Below are 20,919 nucleotides of genomic sequence, written 5' to 3' on the forward strand. Positions count from 1 at the left end.
GTTTGCGTGTTCGCGCGTGCTTGTGTAGGGACAAGGGCGTATAATTTGTAACAAAATTCCTCGGGGCACTAATACACTAGTCATATGAAACCCCAGGATTTCCCCCTCAGGCATGGCCAGGGTAATGGTCATATTCACTCTATTTTGGACCCTCGGTAGGCAGGGAACGCGCTAGAAATCACGGTCTTCGCATCCCGAACCGGATGAACTTTCTGTACGTGATGCAGGACACTTCATGGTCGACTGAGTACTCTTATTCCTACGAATGTTTAACAGCCGATTAGCGATTACCTATGGATCACAAGTATTTTTTCTTTAGGCTTCAGTGGCGCGGTCGTCTACGAATCGAGTGGTGTGGGCTTGAGCCCTGGCTGGGGACATTGTGATGTGTTCTTGGACAAGACATCAACTATCGAAGGAATTTTGTGTTTGATATTTGCGTGGTAGTTCCTTGTCCCTAATATGGTCAATGCAGTTCAGCGGAACCAACGCGGAACCAAACACGGAATCCTTATAATTTCGTCATTCGTAACACGACGGAATCTTCCAAGATCATCCAATCTTGTTCCTTTTTGGTCTACTGCTTTATCATTAGTGATTTTCTCCCTTTGTTTTGTATTTTTTTTGAAAGGCACTTTTGTATGACGTGACAGCATATCTATAATTCATGCCTCCAAACGTAAACAAACCAGACAATTCAGGCGTAACGTCACGCAATAGTAAAAAGAATTTTAACTTCCGCCACCCTTTCGACATTCAATTCGCTTCGCAAGCGATGGACGCGAGGCGCAGAGCGTTCTTTCTCTTCGCCAATCATTTTCTCGATAGGTCCGAAAGCGACGAAGAGGAATCTGACGAAGAATTCGAGCCCGATTTCGTTGATGTTTACGATGTTCGTAGCAGCGACGAAGAAGAAACTCGTCCAACGTTGTTTGGTGGCTACGATTACGAATTTGTGGACAAGGTATTAGACAGTCAAACATGTCCGGTGTGTCTTTTGCCGATGAGGGATGCTGTACAAACGACAGAGTGTGGCCATCGATTCTGTAAAGATTGCTTGCTTGGGATTCTGAGGTATGTCTTCTTCTGTCTTTATATCGTATAAAATTGGCAAGCGTTTCTTCATCGTGGAATCTTTATGAAGCGTTCGATTCAAGGAAGTGTTGCGACTTTTCAGTATCACCTTTCGAAGCAATCAAGCGATTTTATAATTTACACTGAGAGCCATTTTTCATCTCTTTTTTTCGTCTGTGCATAGTCAGTGGAGGAGAACTAACTCTACTAACTATGGTCTGTGCTACAAAGTGAGTGTATCACATTGTGCCCCATGTTCAAAGTCTTCGACAAGGCCATGGTTTTCCTACAGAATAATTACACTACATATTCTAATCAGTAAACGTGTTTATGCAGTCTGTACGTGACGCGATGTTAAGTTTTAAATCCAAATTAAGCTTCCGGCCATTAGTTTCCGTCAGCCCTTGATTTAGATCGAAAGTATAGCTTTAGAAGCGTAGTAAAATAATTCAAAAAGCAGAGGAAGAAATCGATGTAGTTTTTTTTTTTTTTTTTTTTTAATGAGATTCATCCTACGTGTATGCTAGCATACGCTATGTTTCAATGCTCGAATAGGAAAACACAATCGGCGTATATACTTCCGGTGGGAAAAATTTGTCTTCCGCCATTGTTTGGTCATTGGGAATTCGTGTTTTCCTAACGAGATAACAGTTTGCATATATTGCTTTTCGGATGAAACTTTTTTGCGGGAGAATTATCTAAAAATGAAGAGATATTTTTTCTCAGATTTTAATTAGATCAAATCGCTAAGGGGTACGTGAGTTAGGGACTAGTCTTGGCTGATATCGTGTGATATCTACATATTTAACGCCGGGAGCTTGCTGTAAACTTGCTCGGTTATCTTGCAGAAGAGGTTTCACTAGAATGCCAATTTCAAAATCAAATTTGCTGAACTGTAATCCACTTCCATTTTTGTAATCCCGTATTTCTTCTCTGTGGAATCTTTTTATCCAAATACTTTGTAAATTTAGTGGAACTTGGCAAAATAAAATGGGAATTTAGGAACAGAACTTTCGATTATCGACCGGGACGTTTTTCCCTTAAAATTGCTTTTATTTATGATTTTTATTTATGAGTGTGAGAAAAAAAAAAAAGTACGGCATTTGTAGTATCCGTTATTAACGGCTCACGGAAACAGGAACTCGAAATGCAATAAAAGGCTTGTGTCGGATTCGAAAAAAAAGTCTTATCAATATGTGAATCAGTCAGTCAATATACTCGATGAAAAAATAGAGTAAAACCTTTTCTACACGAAGAATATATTCTCAGTTAAATTCTGACTAATATATTTCGATCAATTGTTTAGTCTCTAAAGGTTTTTTTTTTTCTGTTTAACTTTCGATAGGAGTGAAAACCCAGTTTGTCCAAATGATCGCCAAAACATCCAAGCTAAAGGAGGAGTAAGTATCCTGGTTCACTTCTCTCGCGTTTGAACTCTTTCGAGCACGAGTGATACGAAATAATGGCGAACACACGACATGTGCACGAGGTACATCGCCCGGGGGGGGGGGGGGTACTTTGGGAATTTTTGGGTGGGGATGTGCCGCTGGGACCCTGAAACCCTTAGCCTATAACAGAGCTGGTTCAGCAGAATTTTGCTACCCTATACTAGAGTAAACTCCCCAAATCCCCCCATCTATCGACACTGTCGAGACTGATTTGCATAAATTTAAACTTGCCGATTTGATTTTTTCGTATTTTTGAGTGGCAATTCCTGGTTTCCTCAGTCTAGATAAAATCTTCAACCAACTAGTCAGTTTTGTAAAAAATTATACCCTATTCTAGACCCAAACGCTCTGATTTATATACCCTATCCTAGAGTAAACTGCTTGAAAACCATACCCTTCACAGCGGCACATACCTATATAGCCCATATATGGCAGTACCCCCCCCCCCCCCCCCCCCGCCCGGGTACATCGAAACAATGCTGACTATGCGGACCCTCGCAGACGGGAAGTGCTCGAGTTTGGATAAAGAGTTTCGATACAGAACACGTTTGAGTTGACTTAACTGGTACCACAATTGCGACGCTGCAACTAGAATAGTCAGAATAGCCTGCGAGGTGAAGCCGTTACCGAGCCGCGCGCGACGAGACGGCGAGCGAAAGCCAAGCTGCGGGAGACTTGTCGGCCGGCAAAGCGAGCCGGTGAGGGGCTGGCACGCAGCGTATGAGAGCAGTGTGAGGGTAGTGTTTGAGAGGGCGCTCGCAGGCTACTAGAAAATCAAAGCGTATTGTCTTCTATCAATTAATTTCAAGTCCGTTTTACGTGTAAACCTGATTTGACTAAACATGTTTCCAGATGTTGAGCTGATGTGATTAGATACATTTTAAACTAGCTAGGTCAAATATAGCAGCAAAGGTTATCCTGTAACTGGCAATCACTGAGTGGTTGTAATGAATTTTCTCGAGTCCTGTCTGCATGCCGCGACACCACATTTGTTCATTCGGGATCAAACTTAAAGAACAAACACAAGTCAGAGTGTAGAAACCTAATTATGTACTCCTTTCTGTTTAGTTCTATTCTGATAAAGCATGGGCCAGAGATATTTTGTGTCTCCGTGTTAAATGCAAGCGGAACGAGAGAGGATGTGAGTGGATTGGTCAACTACGACATGCAGAGGTAATGTCGTCAGTGTTGGTTTATTAATTCTTGATACATCAATTACCCCTCTAAGCTGCCGCTCTCTCTCTCCCTTCTTCCTTCCTTCCTCCGTTCCTTCCTTCCCCTCTCTCTTTCTTCCCTCTTTCCTTCCTTTCTTCGCTCCGTCTGTCCGTCCATCTGTCTCTGTCTGTCTGTTTGTCTCTCTAACTGTCTGTCTGACTCTGTTCAGTTAGATTTGATTTACAATAATCTGGCATTATAAAAAGACATTACTTAAGGATGTTTGTGAACAATATAATGTTACAAATTTTGTAACTCGCAAACAGAATTAATTAGACGTTTAACTTTACTTTCCTTAGGATCACCAAAAAAAGTGTCCTTATGAAGAAGAAAAGTGCGTGGACTGTGGCCATGACATACAACGGAGGAATCTACAGACTCACAAACAGGAGGAGTGTCTGCAGAGAATGGTGGAGTGTGTCTTCTGCCAGGACAACTACCGCTATGCCAATAAAAAAGTAATAATTATTAAAACTATTCATCTTAATCCTGCGTAAGAATAGAACGGTTTTTAATTGACTGTCGTAAAACAAAACGTAATTACTCTAGCCAATCACAAGGGACACAGACAATGCAGTGAACCAATCGAAACGGAAAGTAATTACATGTAGCTGACGCGGGAAAACGCGTGCGAACGCGTCACGATTGGTTTTGGTTTTACTTCTGATTGGATTAAAAAAGGCCCGTGTGTTTTTTTAAGCCAATCGTGTTATGCAGCAAAGCAAAACCAATTACTTTTCGACACTCGAATGAAAACCGCTCTATTTGTTTCAACCATGCTGCGTTTAATTTCAGCCCAGGCCAAATTAATAAATGGCTCCTCTGCTATATATTGTGAGCCAAAGGTCGTTAATGGATTGTAAATTAATGGTTTGCAGTAAAAACTTTATTTGAGTTATTATGCTGGTAAAAGTTTGCAAAAAGTTAAATAACGGTTGGCATATACTGTACAAGGCATCAATTGGCATATCCTTCACTTGATAATGTCTTCCATGTTTCTTTTCTTATCTTAACAAAGATACACGAGACTTGCTGTACCCGCTATCCTCTCATCTGCACCAACAACTGTGGAGCTTTACGAATCCCAAGAGAAGAGGTACAGTATCGATAGAATATCTCAGTTTTACAAAGTTCAGCTACACTGGGGATCTCGCTGGGGTATTGCTCTTCCTAAAAACAACGATCTTGAATAAAGACGTAAAACCAATTGCAAAAAAAATGGAACACTTCTCCCAAAGTTGCGTTATTCCCAGGAAAACATGTGCTTATTATAAAAATAAACGGACGGTTTTAATTCGGACTCCACTGAAAGTTAATGTCATTACTTATATTTTTTAACGCAATCTCTATATTCAGACAACGATGATAATAAAAAGCTATCATTGTGTACACAATGTCCAACTAAAATAAAGAAGTGTCTCGAGTCTTCTTCGCAAACATTGGAGAAAGACGTGAGACAGTTGCGCTTTGTCAGGCAACAGACTAACACGTTGAAAAGCGTCGCTGCGTGCCAATCACATGTACTACACGTGTTTTAGGTTGGGGTAACGTAATGCGTGGAGTAGACATGAGTCCGACTTTGCGTAGCAAAAAAGGTATTGCTAGTATCACTTGGCCTTAAACCAAAATAGTTTGCCAAGCACAGGAAAGCGAACGTAAGCCCAGTCACCGGCGATTAGAGTTGGTTTTGTTTCTGATTATGGTAAAAAAATCTCCCGGCTGTTTCTTTTGAAGGCGAGAAAACATTGTGGGTTGTGAAATCTGCGGGTTGTTTGGAATCGTTTCTCTCGTTTGTTGTTTGTATTCTTTTGCATTGTTAAGTTTAGCTGTTTGTAGATGAATAAAATTGTTGTTGTTGTTGTTGTTGTTGTTGTTGTTGTTGTTAATTAATGTTGTTTCTAGGCGCTTTCGGAATTGCGATCGAATATATGTAAAGTTCAAAATGAAAGCTATCAATTCAGTTTCATTGTGTCTACTTTCGATCCTCACCGCTTGTCTTGTCTTTTAACTTCCCCATCCTTTGGAATTCAGTACGACTGAATCGAAATTTCCTGGTGAAGTTTGTTTGAATTGCCGGTTTCGATCGTTCATCCTTCAGGGAACGCCATCTTCCTCTGTCATCTTAGTAATCTCTTGCTGGTAAGAGCAGGTCATGGAGGAAGAGACACAGATTCATCTTTCAGCGGCGTTTATTAGTCCATTTATTTTGGAGCTGCATGATACTCGTGGTTAACATCATTTTGCACTTTTCCTCGACAGATGGACAGACATATCTCTAACCAATGCCCGTTGACGGAAATGACTTGCCCCTACGCCAAAGCTGGTTGTCCTTTTAAGGTTTGTGATATTGATAAAAAATTAATACCCCCAAATTTAGAGCGAGAGTAGTTTTGGCACTTATATTCCTTACATAAGCTAAGCATGGACGAGTCGAAGAAAACACGAGTATTAGACTGCAACAGCTAAAGCTTGAGCGTTATTCGAAGCAAAAAAACCCTCCGTCCTCCCTCATTGTGGCTTTGCCCGTTTTTCATAGTCATGGAGTTGATTTTGGGTATACCTCATTGCCAAGTTATTCAACCTAACTGGATCAGGCTGGCTTACTAAGGAGAGAGATTTGATAAAAGTTTTCCCAAACTTAAAATGGAATCCTCAAGTTTTTATTAGGTGCTCCGTACACTTCAGTCTGAATCTTGACCCTATCGTTAATCCAGTATTTGGGACTAAGGAGCAATGACCCAAATAGCCTATAGGCGCGATAGGACCAAGCTTCAAACAAGCGTCAAACTGAAGAGTATAAGTCGCACCTTTCGCAGAAATGCATGGGATTCCTTTTAAAATATGGAAAACCTTTATTAAATCTTGTGCTTCCCATAAGTCTGTTCCAGACGCGGAAAACTCAGTAGTGCTGTATACAGCCACAGTGGCGACTCTAGAAATCTAGAGGTTCTCAAAGCATGCGGACATTTTCCATCTCTCAGGCCTCATATTTTTCAAGAAGAAAAACGGGGTGCACCCCTCGCCTGCGGGCCCGTCTGGTCCCGTGTATATGTAATTCAGTTCAAATGTAGAGCGGTTTCACTTGAGTATCGAAAGGTAAATGGTTTTGCACTTGCTACACTACACTATTAGCCGCCACGTTTTTATCCAGTCAGAAGTAAATCCAAACCCAAACTTGACTTACTCCGCACACGTTTTCGAATTCCCGCTCTTCGCGTCAACTAGAGCATTTACTTCGAGCTTTCATTGGTTCACTGGATTTTCTGTGCCCGTTATGATTGGCCGGAGTGGTTACTTTGGTTTTGGTTTTACGACACTCACTTGAAAATCGCTCTATTTGCTGTTTGGAATTTCATTATTAGGACAAGAGAGCTCATCTAAACAGACACATGGAGAGCAGCGTGGATAATCACTTGTGGCTGACTTGGTATTCACTGGTCGAGACGAAGCAGGAACTCGGCAACTTGAAAGATCTGCGGCAAAAATACCTCAAGGTACAGCAAGTCAATGCTAAGCTGACCCAGTCCTCTGCTGAGTTTCGTGACGAGATTCGCGATCTGTCGGCGGCTGTGAAGAGGCTGGAAGCACAGAATGCCAAGCAGGTGAAACAGATCGAGGACTTGACCAGGAAACTTGAAAGGGGCACACCAGAAGAAAAGGTGTCAGTGGAGAGGCGAACATTGTCATCATCGGCCGGGAAGCGCATCAATGACGACATCAGGAAGTCCAGTACACGTGACTTGGAGTGGAGCGCTGTAAGGAAAAGAAAGTGACTTGAGGGAAAGAAGCCTAAAAATGAAACAATGAGAAAGTCAATTTGGTTTTCTGTTGTTGTTGTTGTTTAAACTACGATTAACGCGAATGGGATAATATAAGTGTAAGCCCATTTTTTATCTCCTATTCATTGCTTAAGAGCGTTTTTTAACCCTTAATGTTAAGTTGTAGTTCGAGATAAGGACAAAGAAAGTAGTGAGAGATCGTCAAAAAACTAAATTCAAAGGAAAATTAACCTGATGTACCTTTGAAAAACAGGACCTCCGAGTCAAGAGCTGGTTGTTAAGGCTATTAGGATGAGACATACTATACTTATATTGGGCTAAACGACAGAAAATGTTGAGAAATATGTCAGAGTGCTGAAATACTGTAAATGCTCTAAAGACGGCCAGAACCCCTCATCACTGTTTCTCAGAAACCTTTTGCTTTCATTGTTTTGTTAGTGCTACTCAGTAAATATCAGCCCAGGTGTTTCGAAGGATGGATAATGGTATCCACTGGATAAATCATTAATCAACGAGGTGTCGATTTTCTCAACACAATTATTTACTAGGTAGCGAAATAGCTGGAAACATGGTTTTAAAATTTTATCTGTGTGTGCACTGATGCCCGTTCTCTCCCTTCCTCCATGGAAAATACAGGCCCATCAATGTTCGAAGTACTTTGCTTGACTAAATTTCTTTACTTTCACAAGGATACTGCGCACAAGCTTCAGAGGGACTTTGACCTAATTCAAAAAATTCTGAATATACAAGACAGCGTTAAAATTTGAAACAGAAATTTAAAAACGATCGTCAAGGTTCACGTTCTTTAAAGATCTTAAAACTACGTAGAATTAATGTACAAAGAAATGTGTCAATAACTGTAACGCACGTGCACAGCCATAGTACTGTTCATTACAGTAAAACGTTTGTTAAGTGATATTCCCGTTTCCGTTGTAGCTTTCTTAAACTCCCTAATTTCTATCTTACTACGACTAATACAAGTTTTGTTTACCGTTAGAAGGGTTACTTGTAAAGCAAGAAAAACGCTTGTCTTGAATGAATCAGTACGTTGGGTGGCAGGTTGCCATGTCTGCCGTAATACTTATGCGAGTTCTCTCAGTATTTCCATAATTTAAAAGAAACTCTAAACGGAAAATACTTAGGCCTGGGCTGTAAGAGGTATCAACGAATCCTCATGCCTGATCAAACAAGAATGAGCCCTCGTAAAAGAACAGACCTATCACAATAGACGGAAGTGAAACTTTGCAGTAATTTGCAGATCAGACATCTTCATAGCTCACCAAATAAAACTGACGACGAATTTGAACTGGAGTAAACAGAGAGGAATAGCTACCCGAGCTAACCTGATCTCATGTCAGATCAAACTTCACTTACACCAAACTGCAGTGCTTCCACATCTAACCGACTGCCTCAAAGCGCTGGAACACGTCGGTAGACGGTCCAGCTGGCGCGTGGGGCATGGGGTACTAGGAGACAGGTATCTATGATGTTCCTCTAAGCCCCGCAAAGCTTCCTTTTCAGAAAAGAACAGCTCTTTCCCCCATCGCACATCCCCCCCTGCCCCTGCCCCTGCCCCTCCCCCCGCCCCCTCACCGGCTCCATAATAGCGCTTGGGCTCCTGTGTTTTTTTAAAACCCGAAAAAGGGCGCTGACGTTAACTTTGATCTGTACAAACCAGGTTTTCTTTTTGAACTCACACCCAACATTTGCTGAGAAGCAGAATTTTTCTGTCAACGCTTTAGAAGAAGAAAATGTTCCCTGTGCGCGCATGCACGCCAAGCGGACCGCAAATATCACTGCACGAAAGGGACTGGGAAGGACACCGCGTTGGTCATTTCCAGGCTTTCGCCTGCATTCAATCCAATATGGCGAATTTCGAGCAACACATTTAGTTGCAAACAGTCGTGTTCCTCTATATCTGCTTTTCCTAAAATATGTTAAACAACTTTGGAGAACGCAGACAGCTTTCTGGTAGTCCTTGGATTTTACAGTTATGCTCCTGTCAATATAAACCCCACAGGAGAAGGGGGCGGGGGGGGGGGGGGGGGGTGAAGTGTGGATAAGAGGTGGAGATTTGATGCCTGAGACGAACCTCAAGTCATGCCTTTGACCATGGAAAGTGGCCCTAAGCTCGGGAGAGTCTGACCCGGTGTATTGATCACTGCTCATGCTGTGGGAAAAGGTAAATTTTTATTTGTTTCAATTACCATTTATCTGACACTTTAGACACCGTCTTAACAGATATTGTCTATTTTGAGAAAGTTTTCAACTTCAAGTACACATTTGATTGTCTGAAAGGGAGGTACTCCCCACAGTGACCTTTATGAAGAGGCTCTGCCTGAAAGGGGTACCTTTTTCACTGTCAGACTTCAAGTATATAAAAGGGCAGGGAATTCACAGGTTGAGGTATTATCGTATATGAAAGGGTAGGGAAAAATTTGTCATTTAGTTATTTTATAGCCTGCAAGCAGGCTCACCTTTGAGTCACACGCACAGGCGGCAAAGAGCAAAGCGATCCGGCAGAAAGGAGTCTGGTGAAGAGGTGCCACCTGAAAGTGAGCCTGCCCTGATCTCTGTAATTTTTTCACTTCTGCTTTGTCTGAGCAAAGTGAAATACCATTGGTCAAAAAGCGGGAAAAGCGAGAAAACTGTCAATCTATTATGCTTGATGAGGAGAGATTAAATCCCCATGGAGTCGGTAATTTACCGCACAATAAAAAACAAGTCGTCCACATTTGGAGTCAGAGGAAGAGTTGAGTGTGCGTATTACTGATGTTTTAACAAAGTTCCTGTCTATTTCTGGTTAAATTTTAAACTAGAGAAGGAACAGGAAATAGCAGTTGAAAGTATGTCAATGAATCAAGCCGTACTTGTCATGTTGCCGACTGCATATGGGAAGTGTTAAATATTACAAACGTATGTGATTGCAAGTGGGCAATAAAACAACATGAAGGCATTTGCCCATTTACCAGCATCAACAAAGACCAGATTGCCAAAGCAAGATCACTTGGAATCAAGTGTGTGTCCTTAGTAGACATAAACTTTGACAGTTTTTCTTCGGCAAAACTTTATCAATAACGAATATCGTGCCTACATCTTGTTGTGAAAAAGATTTGCAATTTTCCTGAGAAATCTGAGCTGCCAAAATTCATGCTTCCGGTGAAAATTAATTGACTTATTCTTTTCTGCGGTTTCCAGGGTGGAAATAGGAAATTTGCAGAGATCAGAGCAGGCTCACTTTCTCATCTCGTGGCTTTGCCGCTTGATTTCGTGTGCGCACTTGTGCTCCAACATGAGCCTGCTCGCAGGCTAGTTATTTTAAACGGCCTCTAACCCATTGACTCCTGTGCCACCCGTAACCGGCCGTGATGAGCCTTGGCCTTTGTTCCACTTCTGGTGTCAAAATTGGTATCATCTGTGCTCAACTTCTGCAGGGGGAAAGATCTTTCCAATGATATTCAGATCAGAGTCACCAGCTCAATGGAGCCTGAAATATGCACAAAAGTGCTCAGAAATTTGAGTGAAAAACTTAGAGCAAAATTTCCTGCCATTACATGTGGCTACTCCATGGTGAAAATTTCCTCCCTCAATGATGCTTTCTCAGAATTTTTTGAACTGGAAGCAAGCCCAGTAGAAGGTCAATCACTGCAGCAAAAAGATAAGAAAAGGAGAAAAAGGAAAGGCGAAAAAAAAGTTAAAAAAAACAAAAAGCCTAAAGACGTAGGTCACTTTTTCGTCCAAAAACTCAAAATTTTGATTTCTGTGCATGCCCGAGCAAAAACGTGATGCTAGTGGAAAGAAAGGCACGCTGTCATGTTGCAAATGCATTTTTGATTAGATTAGAGTTAATTTAGCCATATCCAGCCTGAAAATCTCCAAAATGTCCAAAAAATGCATTTTTGGCAAAAAGTTCTGAGAGTTAATGGGTTTATTAAAATATTTCGCACAGATCCACACCTTATGGCTCTATCATTTAATTTATTAGGCAAGACACGAAAATGACAAGAATACTTCCTTTTTGACAATTTTCTCATAATATGGGCCTTATATGAAAGTACATGTATGTGAAGGGGCTGCCTTGTTTTCAATTAAAGATATACAAAAGAGTTACGTTTTCTGTCAAAATGGTATACAAAAATTTAATGGGTTGGACCTTTGGGGCAGAGCCTCCCTGTATAAAACTCTATTGAGTACTCCACCCCCAGGTTTGATTATAAAACTCAGTGAAATCGAATACCAGTGTGAAAGTCAGTTCAGTAGTAGGCCTCCGTCGGTCAGGGTTGACCATGGGTAGCATCCTAGTTGTCTGCTTGGCTGGAGCACCGGTGTCTGTGGCTGTAGAGGCCGATGCAGGAGTGACAGTCTCTGTTGCAGAGGCCACATTTGTGTTCTGTAATGCAAAAGTCAGTTCACAAAGTCAGTTCAGTTTCACAATAAAGGTAGTGAAAACATTCTTTCCAGTGTTCTTTGGTCTCTTTTATATAGTAGTATTTGGATAGTTTGCCCCATAAGCTTTTTTGATACTTTTGATTGATGTTTGTTTCCCCATCCTGGGGAATTTGATCAAAGGATTTACATCAATAGGTGGATCCGTCCGTACAATTTGTTGAGAATTTCTTGAATGGTCTGCTATGACCGGTCAACCAAAAAGCAGTATATTCTGTTACCAAAAGATGTATTACATGTTATGGTTCCATTTTTACCTGTACTGTATATTTTTTCAAACGAGTTAAATTTTCATCAAAGGGGAAGTCGGAGTCTGGGACCAGTAAGTTATTTGACCAGCAAATATTTGGAAATTTGCAATGATTGCTTGTGCAGCCTAGTGGAGATGAAAGTGGACTACAAAGTCAGAGATCAAGGGCTCAAAATTAGAAATAAATCCTGGGTGTCCCTATTTCAAATGCTGGTCAAAAAAACTGTAAATATGTTACCTTGATGAAACCTTGGTTTCCTGTTAAAAATGACTCTGCTTCACATTTAGCATTGAATATCCAACAATGTAAATAATCTCAAGTTAATTCTATCTTCAGTATTTTGTGTTCCTCTACTTAGAGAAATTTTACTTGCGTTTCTGAGGAAAATGATTTGGTGATAATTGCTGTTCAAATTGCTCAAAGACATGCAAGAGTACTGCAAAAAATCACAAAGGTAAGGTTACTTTATCAATTGTTGAAAATTTGTTCAAAACTACTTGCAAAATCTTTTTCAATTCCCACAAAGCTCTTATTATAATAAATACTCAGTTCAATCATCTGTAGTCTTCTGTGACTTCTGCTCATTAAGTTCACAATTTTGGACTAGCTGCGGTACCAGTTCTTCCCTAGGTTGTATGATTCACATCTTGCATCTTACAAAGCCATTTTTAACTCAATCTGCATATAAAATGTTGGAGACGCAGTGAACAAAAGTGTGGTACAGTGGGGAAATAGATATGGGAGGGGAGATTTTTTGGAATGACAAAAATCAAAATGTCCAGGAATTGACATACCAAAAACTTTGGAATCCATAAGTAACTACCCCCAAAAAGAAGTGAGTTCCCGAAAGTAGCGTAAAAAAAAATTGTGGCCGCTAATAATTCCCAAAAGTAGCCAGCCTAGCCCTATCACCACCCCAAAAATCGTGATACCAAGGTGCAATAGTGTATTTCTTCCAACCTATAGTCTGTTGAAAGGTGTGTACCATATCTTAAATTTAAAGCACTCCACAACATGAAGCATTGTGAATTGTAAATTTGGAGTCAATTAGTTAATGTTCTGCCATGTTAAAACAAAACGCGTAGAATTTTCCTCAAGTAGCCCCTGATGTTGGTTAATTTGAAAGAATTAGTCTTGTTTATTGAAAATAGTTGAGATAAAAGTTGAATGTCAATTTTTATTGGGTGAGAAATGTTTGGATCGAGGTTGATTATTATTTTTATTTTCTTGAATAAAAAAGTGACCGACGAAAAGTGCAACCAACAAGAGGCATCCAGTTGATTATTAACAAGCAAAGCCAAGGACTTGAACTCAGGACTATCAAGGTACACTAGCCAGTGGACAAAATGGAATTTGATCCAGGGACCAACAGGCATCAACATTGTAGAAAAATAAAGCTGAGAATTGGATAGAAAATTTATTCAACATAGCACGTCTCCCAGGACTGGTCTTCCAGGCAGTCACCCTGAAAGTCACCCATCAAATTTTATTTCCTGTAATGTGATGAAACTTTCCATAAAACTAAGAACCATTTAGCATAGTCTTTAGACATGAACTGATAAAGCAGCCATCTTTTTGTCATCTAGGTGCACTTTGTAATTTACTAATTGTGACCATATACTGTAACTATCATACAAAACACCTGACAGGTATACATTGCAACAACTGTAGGATCTAGATGTTCTTTTGACATGCCATTCAATCTTCCCTCAAACTAATTTACAATACATGTGTTTTTACTGATGCAGTTTCACCATGTGAACTTAATATTTGCTGATAAAAGCATTATTTAAGTCTGACTCTTGGAATGTTACTGTTTCTTGATTTGACTTCAACCAAATGATTTTTTTAGTATATTTATATGTACTGTGAGATACAGACTATGATCACAAGTGGCTACTCATATTTTACAAGGATTAGGAAAACAAGAAGAAAAGTATCCATAAATTGAACCTAAGTGCCTTCTAATGAAAAATGAGAATTCTCCCAGGGTGAATTGTTAACAAAAAACTGTCTGGTCACAATTCTAAATAATAACAATATTACTGGGACAGTGTTTATCACGAAGCCTGCCCCTAGATTTCTAGTTCTTATAATAAAATCATTACGATCACTTAAATTTTCCTTTGCTTTGTTTGTTTTAGAGTTGCTATCACATCCTTCAAGGGGACTGACAAAATTCCTGTATAAATTTAATAAAAACTTTGCCTGACTCCAAAGGCTGACAGACAAGTGGTCAAAGGTAAGTCGAGTGCTCTGAGATTTGAACAGTAACTGTTGTTATTTACACTTGTTGTTATTTACACTTGTGGTTCCACATGGCATTTGGGGCTCTTGCAAGCTCTCACATCAATAGCTTGATACCCTTCAAATAAGAAAACAGTAGAACAAACAACAGAACCTTGGGGTTAGGGTTAGACACAACCACCTAGGGCTCTTGCAGCACTTGAACCTGAACCATGTGATCCAGAGTCCTGAGCATGTTAAACATTGGCTACAAAAAAGGGAAAAGCAGTGAAAAATCTAACATATCAGAGTGAAGTTAAAAGTTTGCACAACCTTGAGTAAACTAGTCCACATCAAGTGGTGTAAATTATGTTCACATGGAGTGATTTATAAAAGTCTGATTAGCCCAGTGGGAGTCAATGCAATGCAAACTAATTTAACAACTAAAAGTGGTAAAATGATGTGATTGCTCGCAGGTTTATAGAATAATCTTTATTGAACAAACACAGTGCATTGGGGTAATAATTATTGTGATGAGATAGAATTGCCTGAAAATAAGGCGTCGGATACAGAATTTAGTGATATCTAGTGTCCACATGTTGAAATTTGTCTTGTGACTAGACCAGATATTTGTTAGAATGTTGAGTCACATTGTCAAAGTTGAGACTGTGTAATGACATCATTGCTTTCAATCCAGAAAATATCCATACTCTACTTTTTTTCTGAACTGATCCCCTCATCCGACCCCCTAGTTTCTTAGGTTGATTAAGATGATTTGTTAGTTTCGGCTTATGGTTATGACAGCGTTCACTTCCCACCAATGTGGCTGGGTTTGAGTGTGGCCTAGTACCATCTTAAATTGTAGTATGAATCTTCCTCAGTTACTCTAATCGCCTCATGCGTATTGCCAAGTTTTCTTCTCTGTGTAACAGAGTTTCCATCACTACTAAAAAACAAGAGTAACAAAGATCTGAAAACATTCACTTAGCAAACTTTAACTTTAACTTTAATTAATAAAATTGCCTATAGCGTGCTAATCCGGCAAAAGTGGTCAGCAGGGTGTTCAGGTGACACTTACAGTGAAGGTGAATACAAATTAATTAACAAATAGCAAACGAAAATACTTACGCGCGTATACGAAACGTCTTTAACGATTCAGTTTAAACGTCTGAAGAGTCGTAAAACACTCGTACTCACAAATTTAATAATCGTTGGATGTTGTCCTTCAGTAGCATTTTAAATGAAAGTGGTAAAAGTTCAACTGAGGCCTTACACTACTGTAAAATGATATTAAAATCGTTTAAAAAATCCAAGCTTTCGCCGATCTAAGGCATCATCAGGGATAAGAAAAAATATTCCGCGTAAGGCTTATACAGATGTTAAGTAAAAACGTGTGGAAAGCGAAAGAATGTGGGGGTAAAATATTCCGCGTAAGGCTTATATACAGATGCAAAGTAAAAACGTGTGAAAAGCGAAAGAATGTGGGGGGTTTTACTCCCCACATTCTTTCGCTTTTTGCCGTTTCTAATCGGAATGCGTCTCGGTCGAGCAAGTCTTAGAATTGAATGAAGAGCCACGCATAAAGGCTCGATACCAAGCACAGAAGCTGATTTTGCAAGCTTAGGACTTTTTACCACGCATTTGGCGTTGCTGTAATACATTTTATCAGAGGGCTCATCATAAGGTCAGGCGTGAATGAGTTCGATGTATCGGATTAGGTGAACAATGAGACCTTGAGTGATTTGCATAAAGGAAAATAATATTGGACCGGAAGTCTAAACTATTTATAGACTACAATAGAGATTAATTGAGCCAATCAGAAAAAAACTTCCTGTTTTTTCGTCACAAACGCCTTTTGGCGTCGATAAACCAGGCTGATACAGTCATTTGCAGACTAAATGCTCGGCTAGACACGTTTACTTGGCATAACCGCAATTTGTAGAAAAATAATTATCACGACTTGGTGTACGTCTTGCGTGACTTGTGTCAGTTGTACCGCAGTTCTAAGAGCGTAGCCTTTGTAGAAGCAGATCCACGTGTTTGCCTACAGATAACAAATAGCTGTGTTAGTCTCGACGTCGACAAAATATAGCTCGTCACTGAGGATTGACCTCACACCATGGATGAATACGTAGTGGTGTTGTTGGCCGTTGTAGTTTGTTTATTCACGACTTCAACCTGTGAAAACGAAAGCAAGGAGCCATGTTGGCTCATAGGTAAGGGATCAGGCCGCGAGAAAACAAAGCAAGGAACTGTCCTCCTGGGAGCATATGTTAATTGTATCCTGATGAGCCAAGAGTCTGAGGTGAAGTTTACGTTTGACATCAACTGGGCGCTAGATACGGCAGAAGTTGATAACAATACTTTAGTTGCGGTCAGTGTTGTATTCTGGTGTCTGTCGTCAATTGAGCTCGATTTCATAAATCCGCAAAACACAGCCAACAAAAATATTTTGCTCGGTCTGTCATTCAAGGGTTCTTGCAAAGTTTGGACACGAAACCTTGCCGTCTTTGCTAAGGCAACTGATTTCCGAACAATTGGTTTGGCAGGAGAGAAAACGACATGGTCGAGTGAATCGTCCTTTACAAATGTAACGCAAGGAAGTGACAGTCTTATAGACGACTTCAGAGAAATTGCGGTTGTTAAAGTTTACAGCAGTCTTCCTGGAAACATCCCTCGTATGTTCACCTACACCAAGAACGTCTGGCCAAACATGGCTGAAATGGACATTAGAGGTACTCCGATTAGTGAGATTCCAGAACAATGGAAAATGACAATGCCTCTCCTACAAAGGCTTTACTTGGTAAAGTGCAATTTGACAAAACCTCCAAAATTTCCTTGGAATAACTCCACCCTTGAACTCTACCGTGAATTGAGAAGAACAGACGATCCTGGTCTAAACTTGTTCCAAGTTCAAAGCAACCTTTATGTCCGTGTACTGTATCTAGACAAAAACAACATTGAGGACTTAACGTCTCATGAGTTTCGCGGATTCTTGCATGTCCTAAGCCTTCGAGAAAACGGTTTAAAGGTAATTGGACCCTCATGTTTTCGCAACTTACAAGAAATTCAAACGATTGACCTCGGCGAAAATAACTTGGCCTCTCTTCCTCAAAATCTGTTTCAAGGGTTACCTTCCTTGCTAAACATTATTCTTGGATCTAACAACTTAACCGTCATTGAACAAACACTATTTAAAGGCCTGAACAACATTGAGATAATTACGCTAGACCATAACAACCTGCATTGTATTCCAAACGGGTTGTTTAGTTCATTAAGCACCCTGAAATTGCTGAATTTAGCTGCCAACAACATCGCAAAAATTGAGGACAACCCTTTCCCAAAAGATTCTCCTTTGCAAAAGCTTTACCTCGGCGAGAACAAGCTGTCTTCCTTTCCTCCGTGGATTTTTCTACTGAGGAAGATTAAGTTAATTGATCTATCGTCTAATCAGTTAACGTTTGAAGAACTTGACAAGGCTTTAGATGATTATATCATACCAGTGGATGAACCGCTTGAAAATGGGCAGCCGCCGATAGTTCTTAATTTGTCCAACAACAATATCACCACATTAGTAGATTCCGATGGACTGAGCAGGATAAAACAGGACGAGAAAATCTCTCCAGTGCGACAAGCCAAATATAGTTACCTTTGGAGAGCATACGTAATCATTCTGAGTGGAAATCCTTTAGTTTGCGATTGCATCATGTCTGCTGTCGCACAAGAAATTGGAAAATTGTTGCAAGAATATCCTTCGATACGATCATGGTTTGATACTTGGCAATGTCATTGGCCACTTGAGCTTAAGAACAAATCGATGCTTGAAATAAGAGAAGATCAGTGGCTGCGGAGAGAGACTGAGCTTGAAGATCGCAATTGCCCCACAGAATGCACCTGCCGGGAACGCTGCTCCGATGGAATAATAGTCGTTGATTGCGAGGAAAAGAAACTTACAGAATTACCAAGCTTAATGCCACAAGGTCTTATTGAACTGAACTTGATGAGCAATGATATCCGGGATATTCCAGCATTTCCTTACTTGGAAAACGTGACTGTTCTTAAACTGACAAACAACAAAGTTGAGCGGCTGAAGGCCTCCACAGTGGAGAAATTAAAACGTGTCGAGATTCTGCTCATTGGTGCTAATAAAATGACAACTCTACCCAGGGAAATTGAATCTCTGAATTTTACAACGTTGGCGTTGGAGCAAAACTTGTTTAAATGCGACTGTACGACTAAATGGATGAAGCACTGGCTGATGAAGAATAGACGTCGAATACGAAACATCGAAAAGGTGTTTTGTAACTCAGAGCATGCTCTTGGCCAAGCGATTTACAGTTTACCGGACGACGAGTTTATCTGTGCTACCATTAAGGAAAAGAACACAGGAAAGACAGTACCTAAAGAAACAATAGCCGCCTGTACCCTTGGTGGTCTGCTAGCTTTAATACTGATTATTGGTATTGTTTTGTACAAATACCATAGACAAGTCAAAGTCTTCATGTACACCCACTTCAACTGGCACCCGTTTGATCGCATTGATGACTCGGATCCAAATAAGATATACGACGCCTTTATATCGTTCAGCGGGAATGATTTCAACTGGGTGAAGAACACGTTACAAGAACGACTAGAAAATCTCGACCCCCCTTATAAACTATGCTTTCACCACCGCGACTTTCCAGTTGGCGAGCCAATCGTGGAAAACATTGTCAAAAGCGTGGATCAAAGTAAACGTATGTTAGTGGTGCTATCTTCCAGCTACGCAAAGAGCGATTGGTGTTTGATGGAGTTTCGTGAAGCTCATCGAAAAGTGTTAGAAGATCGCATGAAATACCTGATAGTTATTCTGTTTGATGATGTGGACACGACAGAGCTGGATGAGGAATTTAAGTTGTACCTGCGAACCAACACGTATTTGAGCGTTAGCGACAAGAGGTTCTGGCAAAAGCTGTATTACGCGTTGCCCCTTCGTTCGTCGACGGAATCAGTTGAGGATAGAAGTTTCGAAAGCGTTGCTTTAAGCGGGAACATTGATAGCTCTGCAGAAATATTACAACAAGAGGCGCTGGAGATGGCTCAAAACACGGCGGACACCATAGTACTTGTTGAACAGTAGAGCCGTCGCATATTCGTCATGGCAGTGTGGACAAACCGAAAAGCCAAATTAAAGAGAAAATAGCGACACAGAAATGAGGCATTCGAAGAACAATAGAAAAGAGTAACTGCTTGTGTGATTCATATTTCTTGAGGCGTAAGTCACTTTGATTCAAAGGCCCTCTGGGCTCCCTCGTGTTACTTGTTTTAGAGTTTCGCCGGACATGTGGCCGCATTTGCCTATCAAGAATTGGACTAGTTTGCAAGAACCTTTTTCCTGTAATGTAAACGTAACCCTAGATAAGGTAAACGCAGAGCGCATTTTCACTTCCAGTATTTTTACAAATATATACCTCTTACTAACCGAGCTCGAGGTCCGTACGGTAAGTTACAAATAATAAATGTTGTTGTTGTTGTTGTTACGGACCGAGTTTTTTCCTCCTTCGATTTATGGCCCAAGCACGAAGCGCGCGCGCCATAAATCGATGGGGAAAAAAGGAGGACCCGTAACTTACAGTAGGGACCGTGAAGACGAGGTTAGTAAGATATTTATTATATCTCTGCTGTGTTGCCTGATGGGTTCGGAAACGATTTCTATTGACGCGGGCTCGGAAATGCTTCAAATTTCTGACGCACCTCGAAAGCAAAACGAATCCGTTTGAAATTGTTTTTAACTCGTTAGCACGCTTTACTGCACAATTCAGAGTATAAGAAAGTTTTAAACTTTCACTTGCTATAAAAGTTAAGAACACTCGGCGATAAATCACGAAACAGTTTGGCAACAAAACCAACTTTAAATTCTAGTGGGCCGCACAGGAGAATACAGCCCGCTAAATTGACCATTCACAGCGCGCGAAGTAACTGAGAGATCGACGCAACCACTGCGTTTCAGCGTTTACGATTCTTAAAAGCCTTGAATACGAGTTCTTGAAAAGATTTTTGGTCCAAGGGCGACAGCAGTCATTTTAAAAATTTTACATCCTTTCAAATATCCTGGACTTGGGGTGATGTCTTTCGAATAAAAACTTCATTCAGCAATTGTCCGCCACTTTTACTTGCCGAGATGGCAAAGATGGCGAGCTTAGTAACCAAGCTCCAGCAGGGTGAATATAGCGTCATATGATGAGCTTTTCGACCAAACAGAATGTCCAATTCTTATATTCACCTCTGGAAATTACATTAAAGTCAAATATAGTCGATATATCACCATAGTGATAGCAAATGTTTAGAGGTCATAAACGTGTCTGTGTGGTTTTGCCACACAGTTTTTTTTACACCTTGCTATAAAGCAATGCTAGCGGTCTTTCTAGCAGTGTCCGTTTGCTGGCGCAGACGAAGTGCGCGAAGTTTGCGGCGTGCGTGAAGTACGTGACGCTCGAGACA

General features: G+C 40.5%; 2 protein-coding genes across 5 annotated transcripts in view; both read left to right on the top strand.

Moving 5' to 3' along the window:
* Nucleotides 1-112: 112 nt before the first annotated feature.
* Nucleotides 113-8,434, top strand: LOC110042270 (TNF receptor-associated factor 6-like). Its single transcript, XM_020747633.2, has 7 exons — nucleotides 113-1,074; nucleotides 2,420-2,474; nucleotides 3,591-3,695; nucleotides 4,037-4,195; nucleotides 4,756-4,833; nucleotides 5,997-6,074; nucleotides 7,100-8,434. Exons 1-7 carry the CDS (start codon nucleotides 668-670, stop codon nucleotides 7,508-7,510), a joined length of 1,293 nt encoding a protein of 430 aa, XP_020603292.2. The 5' UTR covers nucleotides 113-667; the 3' UTR covers nucleotides 7,511-8,434.
* Nucleotides 8,435-9,556: 1,122 nt separating this feature from the next.
* Nucleotides 9,557-20,919, top strand: part of LOC110042277 (uncharacterized) — a 35,985-nt gene continuing 24,622 nt past the window's right edge. Inside the window, exons 1-4 of one of the 4 annotated variants that reach the window (XR_002295872.2) lie at nucleotides 9,557-9,698; nucleotides 12,572-12,667; nucleotides 13,454-13,538; nucleotides 14,358-14,455. Coding sequence is in view for 2 of the 4 variants with exons in the window: in XM_089298017.1 (XP_089154143.1) it covers nucleotides 16,559-19,558 (3,000 nt within the window). In the remaining 2 variants the exon portion in view is untranslated. Of the gene's footprint in view, nucleotides 9,699-12,571; nucleotides 12,668-13,453; nucleotides 14,333-14,357; nucleotides 20,094-20,919 lie in introns of those variants that run through there. The other 3 variants (XM_089298017.1, XM_089298018.1, XR_016209802.1) reach the window with 3 other exon arrangements.

This window comes from Orbicella faveolata, unplaced genomic scaffold (genome assembly GCF_042242905.1).
Source record: "Orbicella faveolata isolate gen_17 unplaced genomic scaffold, um_ofav_v1 contig_3, whole genome shotgun sequence".
Taxonomy (NCBI): domain Eukaryota; kingdom Metazoa; phylum Cnidaria; class Anthozoa; order Scleractinia; family Merulinidae; genus Orbicella; species Orbicella faveolata.

Bases quoted from the DNA above. Each gene is read 5' to 3' on its own strand.
- LOC110042270 (XM_020747633.2), top strand. From the start codon at position 668: ATGCCTCCAAACGTAAACAAACCAGACAATTCAGGCGTAACGTCACGC. The intron at 1,075-2,419 runs GTATGTCTTCTT...AACTTTCGATAG, and splicing joins TGCTTGCTTGGGATTCTGAG to GAGTGAAAACCCAGTTTGTC. The intron at 2,475-3,590 runs GTAAGTATCCTG...CTTTCTGTTTAG, and splicing joins ACATCCAAGCTAAAGGAGGA to TTCTATTCTGATAAAGCATG.